This window comes from Dipteris shenzhenensis, chromosome 11, assembly GCF_047967505.1.
Source record: "Dipteris shenzhenensis isolate YYH24624 ecotype China chromosome 11, Dip_SZ_1.0, whole genome shotgun sequence".
In the NCBI taxonomy this organism is placed as follows: domain Eukaryota; kingdom Viridiplantae; phylum Streptophyta; class Polypodiopsida; order Gleicheniales; family Dipteridaceae; genus Dipteris; species Dipteris shenzhenensis.
Window position 1 is genome coordinate 21,324,538 of NC_141606.1, and position 17,569 is coordinate 21,342,106.

General features: G+C 46.4%; 1 protein-coding gene and 1 pseudogene across 1 annotated transcript in view; one reads left to right on the forward strand and one right to left on the reverse strand.

The window, feature by feature from the left end:
- The first annotated feature begins 4,654 nt into the window (after positions 1-4,654).
- LOC147896759 (uncharacterized) lies at positions 4,655-6,522 on the forward strand (annotated as a pseudogene).
- A 3,909-nt stretch (positions 6,523-10,431) lies between these two features.
- LOC147896760 (uncharacterized) overlaps positions 10,432-17,569 on the reverse strand; it is a 106,982-nt gene continuing 99,844 nt past the window's right edge. The window contains exon 6 of the mRNA XM_087381144.1: positions 10,432-10,981. Within this exon, the coding sequence (XP_087237270.1) occupies positions 10,432-10,981 (550 nt within the window). The remainder of the gene's footprint in view (positions 10,982-17,569) is intronic.

Consider the following 17,569-nt stretch of genomic DNA (forward strand, 5'->3'; position numbering starts at 1 on the left):
TGATGGCTATCGACGGACAGAAATGCCCAGGAGAGGATGGGCTTCCCCGAGCTTTCTTCACTTCCTTCTGGGACCAGATCCATCAGCCCCTCCTTGCAGCTCTGCAGGGGATTTTCAGCAGCGGTTTGATGCCAGAGAGCCTCTCCTCGAGACTGATTTGCCTCATCCCGAAGGGAGGAGATAGACAGGAGATCCGCCAGTGGCGTCCGATCACTCTCCTTACTACCGCCTACAAAATCCTCGCCAAGATGATCAGTGCCAGAGTTCGGCCTCTACTCCCAGACCTCATTCATGACACTCAGACAGGCTTTGTCCAGGATCGCAGTATCTTGGATAATGTCTTCACCTTTTCAGAGGCGGCGGAGTGGGCTCAGCACAGTGGATCACACCTTGCCATTCTACTTCTCGACTTTGAGAAGGCCTACGATCGCGTGGACTGGGCCTTTTTGGAGGGGACTCTGGAGCGGCTAGGTTTCCCGGCAGGATGGATTCAGGGTATCTCAGCTTTGTACAGGACAGCGTCTAGCAGGGTCATCATTGGAGGCAGGATGGGTGAGCGCTTTAGCCTGGAGAGATCAGTGCGTCAGGGTTGCCCCCTTGCTCCTTACCTGTTTCTTTTCTTCGCCGAGGCCATGACTTACTACCTTCGGGCGAGGTCTACCGGGATCCGGGGGGTTCGCCTTCCACTTCGGGAGGACACGGAGCTTCTGGACTCGGAGTACGCAGATGATACAGCCCTTTATGTCCAGGACGATGAGAGGATGCTAGAGAGGGTGCGGATGGCCTTGGAGGTCTTCTGCTCGGCCGCTGGTGCGAAAATCAACTGGAACAAGTCAGTTGGTTTTCTCACAGACCCTGGGGCGTGTTCTCAGTGGGGGCGATTTCTGGGTTTCAGATGGATTCCACGAGGACAGACAGCTAGATACCTTGGCTTCCAGGTTGGCCTAGACATCACGCCAGCTCAGCAGTTTCTCCCGGTGCTAGACTCCATCCGACGGAAGCTGGCTTTCTGGAGTACTGCTAAGCTGTCTCTTGCAGGTCGTGCCCTGGTAGTTAACCAGGTCCTTCTAGCCACGGCTTGGTATGTGGCTTCATGCTGGTGCTTCTCGAGATCCAACGTGGCACAGCTCAGGAGGTTGGTTCGGAACTTCCTTTGGTCTGGGGAGGATGGTCTTAGAGATACCAGAGCCAGGGTTGCTTGGCAGACAGTCATTCTTCCGCAGGCTGAGGGTGGCCTGGGGGTTATCGATCCAGAGCTTCAGAGTCAGGCCTTGTTAGGCAAGCTTGTCATCCGCGGTTTGACCCCGGGGGGGCAGACGTGGAAGATGTTACTTCAGCAGGGAATAGGCTCTTGTGTCCCGCGCCGAGGTGGAGAGTGGCCACCGTCCCTCAGGTGGATCTTCACTTCTGCCCCGCTCACTCAGCCCCGTTCTCCACTCGTTCGTAGCCTCCTCATGGTTTGGAGGCGGCTCCGTCTCAGTCTCATACAGTCCCAGCCCAGCTGTCAGGAGGAGATCGATCGCCAGCCGCTCGTCTGGAATGGGCAGGTCAGAGACGCCGAGGGCCTTCAGTTGGGGGAGAGATCACATATCAGGTGGGACGGCTGGATGAGGGGGCCAGCCCGGTCCCTTCGAGTTTGGAGGGATACGTACAGACATCTGAAGATGACCGATCTTGCAGTCGCAGCTGGAGGTGCACGTGGAGTCCAGGCGAGACGCACGGAGATTGACGGAGCGATCCCAGCCGCTTGGTTGGCTCCACCTGAGCCTCAGGTCCTCATGCCTGGAGACACCCGTTGGCTGGGACAGTTCACCCCCCGTGGCATCCCACTGGTGGTCGCAGGACGTTTGGATGACTCCTCTATCGCCTTCTTCGCGGTTTCAGGGGATGGACGACTCAGGAGAGAGGATGCGCTCATCGACCCCCTACTCCCGTGGCAGAGAGTTAGGGTCGTAGGCCTTCTGGGGAAGGTCTGGCGTACCGACCCTAGTATCGAGCAGGACCAGTTGCAGCTTTGGCGTCTTTGGCTATGGGAGGGGCGGGCCTTGTCAGAGCTTGAGTGGGACCCAGGAGAGTGGTGGTGGCCAGAGATTGTGACAGGACAGGGGCCGACTTCCTTCTTCGCTTACAGCACGACTCTGGGCAGGCGAGTTCTCGGGAGGATGCAGAGCCGCCCCCCCACCCAACGACCTAGCTGGTACGCACAGGGTATTTCCAGGTTCTTTTTGCAGGCATTCTGGAAGGCCTTGTGGGAGAGCTGGCGGCCGCGGAAGATCTCATACTTCCTGTGGCTTCTTGCCCACAAAGGTCTTCCAGTGGGGAGCTGGTTGAGGCAGATAGGCCAGGACGGTTGCTGTCAGATTTGCCATGCGGACGAGGAGTCACCAAAACACTGCCTGTGGAGCTGCACGCGCGCCCAGGAAGTGTGGAGGTGGACCTTCGGGCTTCTTACCCGCGCAGCACCAGAGCTAGGAGTGATCACTTGGGGCGCAATCTGTTGGTGCAGCACCGCACCTGGTCTTCATCACTTGTTCGAGGCATGCCAGCAGGACCCCACCTTCCTTATCACACAGGGGACGTGGGGGCCGCTCGAGGGTATCCCACAGCACCTAGCAGAGGCTGATACAGGAGTTCGGGAGAGGCAGCCAGTCTGGGAGATTATCAGCAGCATTACAGGATGGCACATCTGGACCTCGCGCTGCGCGCAGATCCTCGGTGGCACTTCCTTATCGACTGCCCAGATCATGGCGGAGATATGGAGTGAGATTATTCATACCCTCAGAGGCCAGTGGGACCAGATTCAGGGAGACTCCCGGGCTGGTCAGGAGAAGCGGAGACGCTTCCTCCAGGCTTGGGACACACAGAGCCTCTTCTTCGAGCAGACTACGCAGGGCCTTCGGTGGCACTACTCACCACCCCGATGGCTGTTCATTCACACTCAGCATATCCCTCCGTGAGAGTATGATTTATTATGCTACCTTTTAGGGCTGCGTCCGGTTTGTGAACGCAGCCCGTCAGCTATAAGCTGACCTCTTGTATTTTGTTCTCGAAGTAATATAATTAGCACTGTTTTTTCGGCAAAAAAAAAAAAAAGTCTACATATATAAAGTACCTTAAGTTGCTATTTTATAAATCCCCTCATGCACATAAACGGCATGCAAGTACCCCCATTAAAAAAATACCCCTCCTTGCACTAAAGTGATATGTTACATGGTTATGAGTGACCCCCCTAAGTCCTTAACTTTGGACTACTCAATTTCAAGAAATGTGACACATAAACCCCCTTTTAAATACTTTTTGCTTCAAGCAATTTTTTTTGGGACGCTTAGATTCTTTCTTTGCTTGCTTGATTTTCCTACCACTTCAACAAATTCTCACTCACTTTTTTGGGCTCGCTCGCTTTTTCCCACTCACTCTATCGACTACCCCCCCTTCTTCGAATAGGAAAATGCCATTCCAGATTAAGAAGACCCCATGAACATCTGGAATGTTTCCAAAATACGACGTGGATAGAGTAGATCACAGCATGTTGGGGGATGACGTACGTTTTTGGAACGTTTTATTCCAAAATTTGATGCTTAGTATGGCAGCCTGCAGGGTGTAAAACAGCCCCGTAGTGCCATTTTTGGCACTTTGACTCACTCTCTTTCCCTTTGCTATACAGTCACCCCCCTACTATCTCTAGCTACCCCTCCAATCTACCCCCCCCCCCGGCACCCCCTCTCTCTCTCTCTCTCTCTCTCTCTCTCTCTCTCAAAAAGTTCTCAAGTCTTTCCACTCAACTCCCTCTTCTCTCAGTTCTCCTCTACACTCCACTCCTCTACTCTCCACTCCATGAGTCCACTCAACCGCTCTAGTCTCTCCTCCACTTTCCCTCAATCTTCTACCCTCCACACTCCTACCTCTACTTAAGCCTCTCTTCCCTCAAGCTCCCACTGTTCCCCTTTGGATACTTCTATGACATGTCATACGATGTGGCTTTCACGTTCTTGGTCCTCACTCCCCCTTCTCAAAATGTTCCCCTTCTAGCATCTAACATTCTTGGAATGTTCTCATTCCATAGTTCCCAGAAACGCCGTTTCAGGAGGCCTGAAACGGCACAGCCTTTCTAAGCTGTTTCTCAAACTGTAAACGGTGTTTCAAGCAATCTATTTTTGCCCCAAATTTCCCGTGCGTCGCCATTTCCAGCTCAATGCTGAATCACAATGCCTTTGCTCTCCTTTGCCTCCTTCAGCCTTGCTCTCATCCTTCATCCTTGCTCTCCTTGTGTTCCTTCAGCCTTGCTGTCAGCCTGCTCTCCTTCAGCCTTGCTCTCCTTCAGCCTGCTCTCATCCCTTGCTCTCCTTCAGCCCTCAGCCCTTGCTTTCCTTCAGCATGCAGCCCTTAGCCCTTACCCTCATCCCTCAGCCCTCAGCCTACTCTCCTTCAGGCTGCTGTCCTTTGCTTCAGCCTTCTTTCTCCTCTCATCCTGCTTCAACCTTCATCCTGCTCATCCTTTGCTTCAGCCTTCTTCCTCCTCTACTCTCCTTTGCTTCAGCCTTCTTCCCCTCCTTTGCTTCAGCATTCCCCCTGCCTGCTTGCAGCCCCTCCAAGCTCCAATTTCCAAAACAGCCCTAGAATAGGCTGTCTATCCTCAAGGTCACTCACAGGTGACATGGCTCTAGATCCATTTTGGCGACATGCAGAGAAATTGGGGAGCAATGAAGGGTCTGGTGGTTCTAAAAAATGCTAATGTACATATGTGGAATCAAATCAGGCAGTGTTACCTATGTGAAGGACCATCTTGCCCATGTGCCAAAGAAAAATGTAGGGCCATGTCCAACGTTACTCAAGATGTTAAGAATAGCCTTGAAAGGTGGATGCAAAATTGCTTGGCCATTCCGAAAGAGCAAGACTCTATGGCGTCATTGGATGAGGAGGATGCTGGTTCAAGTCAAGTAGTGGTAGCACAGAGGGGCAAAGATGCAAGGTCAGAGAGTGGCTATTTCTCCTCTACCTCGGCATTTTTGTCGGGTGTGCATGCAAAGAGGAGTCCTTTGCCAGGAGATGTATCATGAGATACCCCTCCAACACCTAGAAATTCACTACAAAAGGCTAGCATCCAAGCTGGCTTTCAAAAGCAAGCAATTGCAGAGGCAACTAGGGAGCTCACCCGCCGGTTGTTCATACGCTATGCCATTTCCTTTCATGTGGCCAGGACAAATCAATGGAGGAAGACCATGAGAACAAACAATCACATTGGATGTGAGTGGAAAGGCCCTTTATCTAAGACTTTGTGGACACGAGAGCTCAAGCGGGGAAAAGCCTACATAGAAGTGCAGCTAGAGCCCTCGAACGAAACATGGAAAAAGTATGGCTGAACTATGTTGTGTGATGGATGGTCAGTTGGACGCAGGCGAAATGTATACAACATTTTGGTGTCATACTACAAAGGCACCATGTTTTTGAAAGCCATTGATGCCTCCCTTCCAGGTCTCATAGTTACAAGTGCATTTATTTGGGGTCATATAAGGGAGGCTATCATGCAAATTGGGCTTGAGAATGTTGTGCAGGTAGTGACAAAATAATTGCAAGTCTATGGGCTCTATGCTAGTGGCTGAGTTTCCATCCATTGTGTGGACCCCTTGTGCATCACATAGGCTTGACTTATTGATTGAGAACATCGGTCAAATACATTGGGTTGATTCCATCTTTCGCATAGCACAAAGCATGGTTAAGTTTGTGAATAAGAGGCAAAAATTCTTGAAAATATTTTGGGCCTATAGTCGTCTTGAGCTACTGAAGCCTGCAACTACCAGACTTGCACATTTGTTCATTGTTCTTGAGAGACTCTTGTGGGTTCGTAGATCTTGGTATGCACTGTCTATGTAAATGCATGGCCAGAGTGGGTTGAGAGAGAGAGCCCTAAGGCAAGATCTTTTTTGCATGATATCATGAGAGAGGAGTGGTGGGTAGAGGTTGAGGGGTTGATCAAGACTCTCAACCCCATCTACACACTGTTACGTATTAAAGACATGGAGGGCATTACTCTAGGCCTTAAATACAAGGACATGGACAAAATTGGGGAGGCTCTCAACAAGCAAGGCCACTTGAGAGGAGAGATGTAAGTCTCCTCACTAAGAATCTCATTTCTAAGATTAATACCCTTGAGGTTTGTGTTTTTCCTTATCGTTAATTTACTCTTAACATTGGTTAGAGGTGTTGGCTCTTGACTCTTATTTTTTGTCAATTGTCATCTTATGGTTTGATCTCTAAAGGGTTGATGAAATCAAGGCTCAGCGATGGGATTGGTTTCACTGACCAATTCACGCACTAGCACATGTATTGCATCCTTTTTGGCGAGATGAGGAGCAATACGAGAACGAGGAGCTAGACTATGGCTTCATTACATACATCAGCCACGTGGCACATGGTGCTATGCATATGCAGAAATGTATAGAGGATGATCTCTTGGCCTTCCGCAATCCGACGGGGAGCTTTGGTTGAAAGACTACAAAGCTTTAACAGACTCCTATCTCATGATTGGAGAAGTAGGGAAATTCTACTCCCACTCTAGTGATTCACTAGCTATATGGCATACACTCAACTATATAGTACAATGTGGGTTATGCAATGTAGTAATGTATACAGCAGTATGTATAGTATAGACAAGTCACAATATGTTCATCATTCTACTTAATTCTAATTTCTAGTTGTGTATGCATTTTGATAACAGGAACACATGGCCATTCGAGTGCTCTTACAAGATTGCAATCTGAGTCCATTGGAGAGGAATTGAAGCATTTGGGACCTCTTCCATACCAAGAAGAGGAAGAGGTTGAGTTGTGTCCAGCTAGAGCGGTAAGTGTTTTGTCATTGCAACCCCCTCTTCCTTGATAGGAATGCCAAGTATCCAAATCCTTCTCAATTGAATGTGGATAAGTTCGACATCAAGAAGATCAAGTTCATCCCGAACATCCCACACGATGAGCATGATATGTACTCTTTGTTTTATGAGGAGCTGATAGCATGGAGTCACAACACTCACCGCAACACCCGTTTTTATATGTAGAGATTGAGCAGGGGATCCGTCGCTACCACTTCTGCAGAGATAGAGGATCATGATCCTATCGTATCTTCATCTGGTGCTGATAGTCATGGGTCAGAGGAGACAAATGACTCCTCCATGGACGATCTTGATGAGTGATTTTTGGAGCACTTACCCCTAGGATTTTGTCAAGCCACATGGAGATTTATTATCCGATATGGATCATGTTTTGTATTGACTCAAAATACATCACTGATGATAGTGTCTTATTTCTAGGATTTTGTCATGGATATGTATTATGGATCATGGATCATGGATAACAGATCACGTTTTGTATTGACTTTTTTGAGGCTTGAGCCTACTACCTAGGCCTACTATAGTTTAACAGTCATTTCTGATCTATGAAGCTCATTGATGTATTATGATTCATGTGTGGTTGTACCAAAGTTTGAACATAGAATGGTGACCAATGTTTTTTGTAACTTTTGTCTTATAAGTCGTTTTGAACTCTAGCAAAGATGTATCTTTGAAGCTTTTGTAATATTTCATTAATAATATACATACATACATACATATTATTAACCTTAAAAACCAAAACTCCTTTTCCACCATTTCTCCCGGTGGCCGAAACTCCGAAACACAATTCCCCGCCGTGCTCCGTATCACCGTTTCCCTGAGACTCTTGGGAACTATGTCTCATTCCCTAGTAACTAGTATATGTTAGTCTTGCTCTATCATTCTCATCGTGGACCAAAGAAACCCAACCTTAAGATGGTGTGCAGCAAATTTGTACAAGCTCTGACATCCAACAATTGTGCCTCGCAGGCCTTCACAATCATAGATGCAATTAGGGAAAGATGAAAGTACTCAGCATAACATCACAAATTTGTACAAGCTCTGACATCCAACGATTGTGCCTTGCAGGCCTTCACAATCATAGATGCAATTAGGGAAAGATGAAAGTACTCAGCATAACATCACAAAAAATTATTGAAACCTCTTGGGGTGAGGAAGCACGGCTTCGAATTGCACACACAATCACCATCTATATTGCTTATAGACGATGATGCTAGCCCTCAAGCTCCATCAGCTTGGCACATGGTGGAACAGACTAAGCTTGCAAGATGGCAGTACATGAGGAAACCAGTCTAAATCATACAAGAGGTTGAAACATGAAAAGTAATAAATCAAACTCCTTCCACCACTAGGAAACAACAGGGATTACATCAAGGACATCTTTCCTTCTATATTGCAGCAGCAACAACTGGAAATAGTCCGTGGCTTCTCCGACAATAGTCTGTGGCTTCTCCGACAACAGTCCATGGCTTCTCTCAGCAACAGTCGGCAATACACTAGCTAATAGACTCTATAAGATAGATAAAAGGAGAGTTTGGTAAGATACACATCATTGCCCTACCACTTCTGTACTCGAGAAGAAGGCGTGGAATGCTACACACTTTTGTGGGGATGATTTTATACTCGCTAATGGATTCAACATGGTAGAGCTAAGAAAGGATAGAAACAGGAACGGGCCCCATCATTAGAGGTTGTAAGTTTGAAGCTTGGAACAGGAGAATTGCCAATTCATTGACATTGGAACAGAATCTGAATGTCAAGTAGGGGAAACCAGAAGGGAAGCAAGATTGGATTGAATTTACACTTTTCCTCTCAGATCATAAGCAAGTTTTAGCTGAGTGTGACTTTGTTCATGGGGAAGACCCTAGGGTATTCAAGCTCTCATTAATCCTAGGTTATCAAAATCTGGGCTCTTAGTGTATGGCATTTATACGGCATCTGACTGTGTAAGTCACCTACAGTTAGAGCAAGGAGAAGGGATGAGCTAGAAGCCTAAGTTGGTCACTTGGAGAATCTTGTCTAGCCAGGGGCAACGCTACTCAAATGGACCTCATTCAAGCAAAACACAAGGTCAAAGCTGAAGAGAGGCTAAGTCTATAACAGTTCAAAGTCTACTTTAGAGAATGATGGGCAAACAAAGTTGACAGACCCACAAAAGAAAATTTTAGACTCTTCGGGAAGAATAATACCTGGGAGGAGGTCCTCTACTAAGAGAACAAGATGGTTGTACTGCTATTCTCAAGATGAGAATTTTGCCTTATTGCTCTACACTTAGAGAAATTGCTTTTCTCATCAAGAATCATCAATGAAGGGGTCACCCAGGCTAATCCCAAGTGCCATCTGGCAATAAAGCAGTCAATAGCCAGCTTTGGGCTCTTGCAATTGGAAGCTCCTCTGACACTGAAAGAAATAGAGGAAGCAATTACCCCAAGGAAGGTTTGAATTCTACAAAGGGCTCAAGTATATAGGGTGTGGCAAGAAAGTCTGACCTTGGGTTACCTTCTAGCTCACGTAAATAGCAGGATCATTAAATTCATCCCTAAACGTGGCAACAACCAGCAGCTAAGGAATTGGAGGCCGCCTCTAACGATGCCTAATTGCAGCTATAAGAATTCTACCAAGGCCTTAGTTCTCAGAATTCATAAGATGAAAATTTGGATCAGGCAAGAAGGGATAATCAAAGGTGGACACCTTCTCGAGGTGATAATCAACTTGTGGAAGGCATGTGAGTATGCTATTGCTTTATCAAGGTGGACTTTTGCAATGCCTATGACAGATTAGATTGGAGATTCTTAATCCAGTCTCTTCAGGACATGGGCTTGGGTGCTACATACACCGATTGTATCAAACTGTTACTCATAAATGGTTCTGCTAAAGTATGTATTGATGGTGAAATGACTGCCCCTTTCATGTTGAAAGGATCCATAATCCAGGGATGCCATATTGCTCCCTTCTCTTTGCCATGCTGGCAGATGCTCTAGGGCAGCTCATTGTTTGAAAATGAGGTTCCTTCTGGAATATTGAGAGAGATTAAATTGCAAGATGGAAGGCCATTAATGAACCCACAATTTGCAAATGACACCAATCTTACCCCTAGGAACACAATTCAAGATGTTTCTGTTATATTTGATTGCCTCGAAATTTTTTGACAAGCATCAGGTTCATTATCAAGTTAAGAAAGACAGGTTACTGCCCTTTATTTTCTAAGGATCAGCAAATACTGGCTGCCCAAGGGTGCAAAAAAACAAACAGAGGCATATTATTTAGGCTTTCCGCAGCCCCAAGGGATTTGATCTAAGTATGAAGGAGAGATGGGATTGGCTTTTCGACAAATTAAAGACACGGTTGAGAATTGGAGAGGCTTTCAGGCCAATTTAGGAGGCAGAAAGGTAATGCTAAAACTATATTTATTCTACTGCTATCTCTTAACCTTTCTTGCTATGCTCCCTCACAAAAAGATCTTAATCATTCGGACGGGCAGGAAAGGGGGATGGGGTAGAGAAATCTCAAGGTCATCTGGGAGCACAAAATACCTTGCTGTTTGTACTTTACAGAGTCGATAATCTGTCGGTTTTAGTGTTGTATGGATCAACTTTAAATTTTATGCATGGGTTCTCCAACTGTATTTTATGAAAATAGAGATATCTTCTTTCCACATATGCACTTATTCTTAAATTTCCTTTCTTCAATATTTGTTTCCTTTTGAAGTACTCATAATTTGCAAGCATTCTTTTTTTTTCAAAGAATAATTTGCAAGCATTCCCCTCCTTATGTTCAATTTGCTGGGCCTTCAAGATAGCAGTACCTTCTAGATGTCCACATGAGCTGGATTCCTTGATTTCAGGAAGCTGGTTCTTTGCATCAACATAATCAATCCCTTTGTCAAAGACATCAGATAGCAATGAAGAATCCAAAGCCATTCTGGCCCAAGGTTTGCAGAACATTTCAAGTATTGGGTTCACAAACCTCAATGCTAGTTTATCGTCATCCTTGAGGCAAGGCACAAGGCATGTTTCCACAAGAGATAGGAACCAATTTTCCAAAAGAGGACACTCCAATGGGGCCTTTGTGACCATTTTTTGTATTGCACAAACAAACCTGCAACACAAAATTACATATTAATACTAGCTGACAAATTATTTGGACCATGCTAGAATGTTAGCAAATTTTTCTGAGAGGAAAAATAGTTAGAAAAACCATAAGATGTACGAAAATAAATCACAAACAACAGCAGATGTAAGTATCTTAATGGACATCAAAAGACCTTGTGGAGGGTTTCATCAACAGACTTGGAATTGAAAAGCATATCAACGGGCATCAAAATCATTCATGGAGACTATACAACAATGCTTGTGCAAAAGCTATTGCTTGCCCCATTAATAAACCTCAAATGAGTGAGAGCATCATTTGCTGAAACTGGCCTCTAATCACTCAGAGGGCAGTGGAACTAAACCTTTAATCACTTCAGCACTTATTTACAGCTCACAAAGCATATATTACAACCATTAACCATTGCATGATCACCATTTGGCATTTACCCATTTGTTCACAAACAAAACCACTGAAAAAGGGATGGAGGCTAGAATGCTCCTGCTCAACAAACGTAGTCAAGTGCACCCGATTGGCCCCAAACACCGTGGCGCCCCTTTCGGTATTTCTTTATATTTCACAGTGAAATGGTTACAAGTTGCATCTGGGAGACCTTCCTTGCAACTGAGCATGCAGCCCCAAGTCACTGAGCCTTCGCAAGGCTTTCAAGCATAGAACACCATCACATAAGTGCACTTAACCCATAGGCTCAATCCAAAGGCATTCTCTTTTCCAAGTGCAAATCCATTGGTTGTCCAGATGCAATCACACTGCACCCCAGCTACACTCTCTTTGAGTGGTTTCCAGATGGCATTCACAAAGCTTTTCAAAGCTCCAAATCAGCAAAGTATCCAACCAAATAATGACTCATGTAGCACTACCTGGGCACCTGTGAACCAAGTAAGAGGCGGCACACAAGGCCAACCAATAGCTTATGGCAAAAAGAAATTGCAGCAGCAAAATCACAACTCACCAAGCCCCGAAAACTCAAACCAAGTCCTCAATCGCCAAGAGGACATAGTAGCCAATGCCCAATTGCATATTTAGCCAAAGAGGAGTGCGAAGGCATGAAGAAAGAGCATTTACAAGAGCCGACCAGCAAGAATTCCACTGAAATGCGAAAAGAAGCACTTCTGTCGCGAAGAAGTGGGAGTTCTTGGGCTCAAAAGAAGCGTGCTTCAGAGAGGAATGCATTGAGAAGGTTTTTGAGAAGTTTTATCGCTAGAAAGTCCTCCAAAGCTGAGAAAAACCAGTCAACCAGCATGTGGGACCACTCGAAATTCAACAGAAAGCTGTAGCTTTGCAAGAGGAGAGGGCTATAGAAGCAAAAAGGTCCAAAAAAAGCCACTTTTGCAAATCGACCAGCAAAAGGAAGTGGCTCAGGTCTACCCGTTCTACAAAATGCACGGAGGGAAAAGCATATCACTGTGAAGGGGAGGCAGAGGGGAAGCCATCGGCCAAACGGAAGTTGAGGAATCCAAACAGGTGAGGAGTTATGAAGAAAAACAGAATTCAACTGAAGGAGGCTGAAAAACCAGTTCAAACTCTCAACAAAGGGAGAAGATGAGAGAGAAAACCACACATGTGAAGTTTAGAAGGCCCGGGAGGGTTCAGGAATGGCAAAGGAGCATGTAGAAGGCACTAGAGCTACCTGGGAACTCTAGGGGGCCACTGAAGGTTACATGGTCCTCTAGGGGGCCCATTAAAAATGCCACGTCATCATTTCCCAACAACCACTCTTTTAACTCCTTGGAATTGCCTTTGGGCCTAGGGATTAATTACGCTTATGTGCTAGGCACCATGCCACGTTTAATTACACATTATTAAGCCCACGCTTGGACTTTTATTAAAACCAAAGTTGTCACAGTCTTGTAGTACATTAAAGTACTTAAAATTTCACGCCCCCATGACATACCCCTCTCTTGAAACATCAAACCACAGTTTGCTACCCCAAACACAAGAGCAAGCATGAAATATACCATGAAAGAGTATACAAGAAAGCCCGCAGCTATAGTATACAGAGACAGTGAAAATATGGCTAGGAGAGCAGTGCATCCATCCATATACACTGCTCAAAATCTATGTGATCCTCGGTGATCAATAGTCAAGATGCATCATATCATGAAGTCTCACATCACAAATATTATCAGCTCAATATCTCGGATGAAACATGCAGTGTCATCAAGCGACCTCATGAAATCACGATGAGCCCGTCTGTACTGAGGGAGTGGGAGGTGCTACACCTCTCGAACACCAGGTAATGCTCCAGATACTCACTCTGCTGAACTACCTGTAGGAGCCCTGACCACAGTTGACTCTAACTAAGAAAGCATAAAGGTAAAGCTGCAATATCCCAGGTGAATCTGCCAGTTCACCTTCCTCCATCCATTTCGCATCGAGTGATGAGTAATTTTGAAATTTTACCAAGTAGCGATGGATAACTTTACCCTTGAGCTTTCAATCTCTGTGTGCCAGAATCTGCTCTAGGACCAGAAGATCATCCTGTTCTTCCACTTCAGGCTGTACCTCATTAGGTAAATCCTCGGGAACATCTCCATGATATTGCTTTAAACAAGGTCACATGAAAGGCATTATGTATCTTCTAATGCGGAGGCAACTTCAGCCTATAAGCTACCTCGTTTATCTTTTCGGAACCTGAAAGGACCATAGTAACGCATGTTCAGCTTTGTGTACAACCTTTCCTTGCCTTTCTTATTTTTCAGCCTTGCCTTCTGAAAACGCAACAAAACCCCAATCACCTTCTGTGAATACCAATTCCCTGCGGTGCTTATCTGCTACTCTTTTCTGCTTGTCCCGACTTCTTTGCCAGGCATATTTGATCTTCTTGTAAACCTCTTCAAGGCTTTCCACAAAATGATCAGCTTCGAAGATTTTCACTTTTGTATGCAAAATAGGAGGTATCTTCCTAGCACCTTCCACTATTTCAAAAGGTGCTTTACATGTGGATGTGTGCACCGTATTATTGTAAACATATTCCAGCAAAGGCAAATAATGCTCCCATTTGCTTTTGTTGGTATGAGACATAGCATTTAAACATATCCACGATGGTAGAGTTTTCCTGTCTGCAATCCCATAGGCAGTGCTGTATTGTCTCCAAGGCAGAAAGGCAGCGAGGGCAAGAAGGGTCAACGCCGAACTTGGACCTCCAATGGTTCACTGCTATCTCACCATGAATAAAAAGCCAAAAGAAGAGAGTGATTTTTCTATTCCGGTGGGATTTCCAGAGCCTCTGCCAAAAAATTCTCTGCAAGTCAGCAGAAATCTGAAAGTTCTCCCAATGAGGAGCTCTGATAGGCTTCCAACCCCTAGAGCTGAGCTGGAATTTCCTTGCATTACTTACCATGTAACGAAAGAAGGGGATGCCCTTCTCTCGGTGCCTTTCATCTATCCATTCCCATTCCCCAGGGTCCCACTACAAAAACTTAATTGGGACACCTCCATAGAGCCACAGCCTCCATGAGCCAAGGGCGAGGAGAAGCGGGGGTCAGGATCCAAGTACCACTGTGAAAGAGAGCCATGCTCCATGAAGCCACTATCCTGACTGGCTGAAACGGTACCTCCAACAAGATATCATTTGTGGATCTAGACAGCCTGCCGCCCGAAGAAACATCAAATACTAAGGCATCCCCATGTGGGTCAAGAAAAGCAATCACCTGTAAAGGAACTCCCAATCTAGAAAATGCCCCCATCCAGGTGGAGCAAGTAATAGGCATGTCATCTGTGTCCACCCAATCCAAGGGCAAGGCTGCATCAATCTGTTGGACTCTCCCTGCACTCCCTCTGAGATTAAGAACCATCTGGGCCTGTTGGTCTGCAGGAAGCTTCCTGAAGGCTTTCCATGCTCCCACTGTAGATGCAGGGCCCCTCTCCCATCTTGGCCACTGCATGTAAGGAGAAGCTCCAAGTGGTCTGCCAAGCTCATCTAGAATCCTATCATTCCACATGATAGGCTGCCTTTCAATCTCTTCACGGGTGGATGGGGGAATCCTGCGAAGAGTACTCCTGAAGCTGGCCCATGCTTTCAGGATAGCAACCATAAGAGGGGAAGAGGGAGACCTGAGGTGGGCTGTAGTGAAAACCCATCTAGTACTGTGTGTCCAATCCTCTCCTGAAGTGGGCGTGCGAGACTGTATGCATCTGATAAAAAAATCCTTCCAAGGCTCTTGTCTTGGCATAAGCCCTCTCACAACAAACTTGCAGAGTAAAGCTCTGCACTGTAGATCTGGGTCGATGATATTCAAACCCCCTTCTCTTGTAGGAAGAATCAAGGTCTCCCAAGCCACCCTGGCTGTAACATTAATTGTGCCATCTAGACCACTCCATAAAAAGTTTCGTACATGCCTCTTAAGCTGAGTGATACAATCCCTAGAATGGCACCAACAAGAGCATACAAACCATGCTGTGGCTAGAAGAACCTGGTTAACCACCACCACCCTGGAGGCCAAGTCAAGTTTGGCTGAGCTCCAGAAAAGGAGCTTTCTTCTGATGCTTTCCAACACCGGAGCAAATTGTTGTGAGGGAGAGATGCCCACCCCAACCTGGCAGCCCAAATATCTGACGGAGAAGCCCCTCTGTACCCAAGTGAAGCCAATATCATTACCCCAATCTAGGGTGTCATCCTCGCAAATCCAAAAACCACTGGATTTATGCCAATTAATGTGTGCACCTGCAACCGTGCAAAACAAATCCAAGGTTGTCCGGAAGGAAGTGAGTGTCCTGGGGGAGGCATCCAAAAAAACAGCCGTGTCATCTGCCAACTCACTATCCAGGAGCTCTTCTTCCCGGCAGATAGGAAGCCTCAGCCCATGAATATCAGCTTGAGATCTAATGTAGATACTCATAGCTTCCGCCACAAACAGAAAAAGAAACGGGGCAAGAGGACATCCCTGGCGGACGGATCTGGAAATCTGAAACCTGTCCCCTCTTACCCCCCCAATGAGCAACTGGCTATGGGCTGATCTGTAGAGAGAGGATACTCCTCTAATCCATGCATCTGAAAAACCAAAGCGAGATAGAGTACCCTCTAAGAAATCCCAGTCTACTCTGTCGTAAGCTTTCTCAAAGTCCAAGAGTAGAATGGCCAATCTCTGGCGGCTCTGCATGGCCCATTCTGAGGCCTCCCAAAATGAGAAAATATTATCAAAAATACTTCTGCCATGCACAAACCCTGTCTACTGTCATGAATCAAATCTGGAACAAAAACCTGTAGCCGCAGACTGATGGCTTTCGCCAGAATCTTGTAAAAAGTACCCAAAAGAGTGATGGGTCTCCATTGAAACACAAGATTCCTATTACCCCCCCTTTGGGATGAGATGAATGAGACCATGTGTGAGTGAGTCCAGCATCTCACCAGAGTCCCACACGCCCTGCAGGGCTGATGTAATGTGATCACCAATCTGCTCCCAAAAAGTAATAAAAAAGGAGGGGGTAAGTCCATCTGAACCTGGGCACTTGCCCTTGTGAAGGGCAAGTAATGCAGTCTTGAATTCTGCATTGGTGAAAGGTGCATCCAGAGAAACATACATCTCATCCTTCACCAGTACAGGGATACATTGCCAAATAACCTCTCTGGCATCATCAATGGCCTGTGTGCCTGAATCTGCAGTAAGAAGGGATGCAAAAAAATCTGAAGCTACACGCATGACAGCATCAAGATCTGACTGTAACACCCCGTTTGAGTCAACAAGTTGCAAAACACTATCTCTACTATGTCTGGGCCCATGAGTAGAGAAAAAGTGTTTGTTGACCCTGCCACCCATCTGAATCCAAAAGGATTCCCGTGCATGAAAGGCATACTCTGCTCTCTGATCTAACAATGTCTGCAAATAAGCCCTTGCTGCAGCAAGGCACTCCTGAATCCAAGCATCTGTGGGCCTCTTCTGCTCTTCCCTCTGAAGGGACGCTAACTGCTGGCGTATACCAATCTCACATCTGAGAATCTCACGTCTCCTAGAATCAGCGATTGAATGATAATAGTCACTAATTCCGGATAAGGCTGCAGCTACCTGAGATGGATGGACAGCTCCACCCTGTATGTGAGAAACCCAAATCTGTAAAATATCCTTCGTGAGGCTCTCCTCTGCATAAAAAGCATCCGGAATCCTGACACTGGCAGAGCGTCCTCTCCGATGAGGCTCAAGAATCTGCAATACCACTGGAAAATGATCTGAGGTGGAAACCCCAGTAGAAATGCATACAGATCCTCCTCTGTCAAGTGTCCAATCGTCTACATAAAATCTGTCAAATCCGTGGCATGAATGGGCATGTGTATTCTCCTGTTCGACTAAGAGTACAGGAGTGACTGTGGCATAATATGAAAGGCATCATCCAACCAAGTGTCTCTGCCACTGAACTGAAAGAGAAAGGCATCCCAGGCTGCCCTCTCCAAAGAATGAATTCCACCCTGTCTGCCTCCCTTTTGTCTGAAGGCAACTCAACCATGTTGAAGTCGCCACCAATGATCCAAGAATTTGCAATGGGGGCCCAAGAGAGTAACTCCTTCCAAAAGGAGATCCGCTCCCCTCTGTTGTTGGGAGCATAAAGATTGAGAAGACCAATCTTACGCCCCTCCAATCA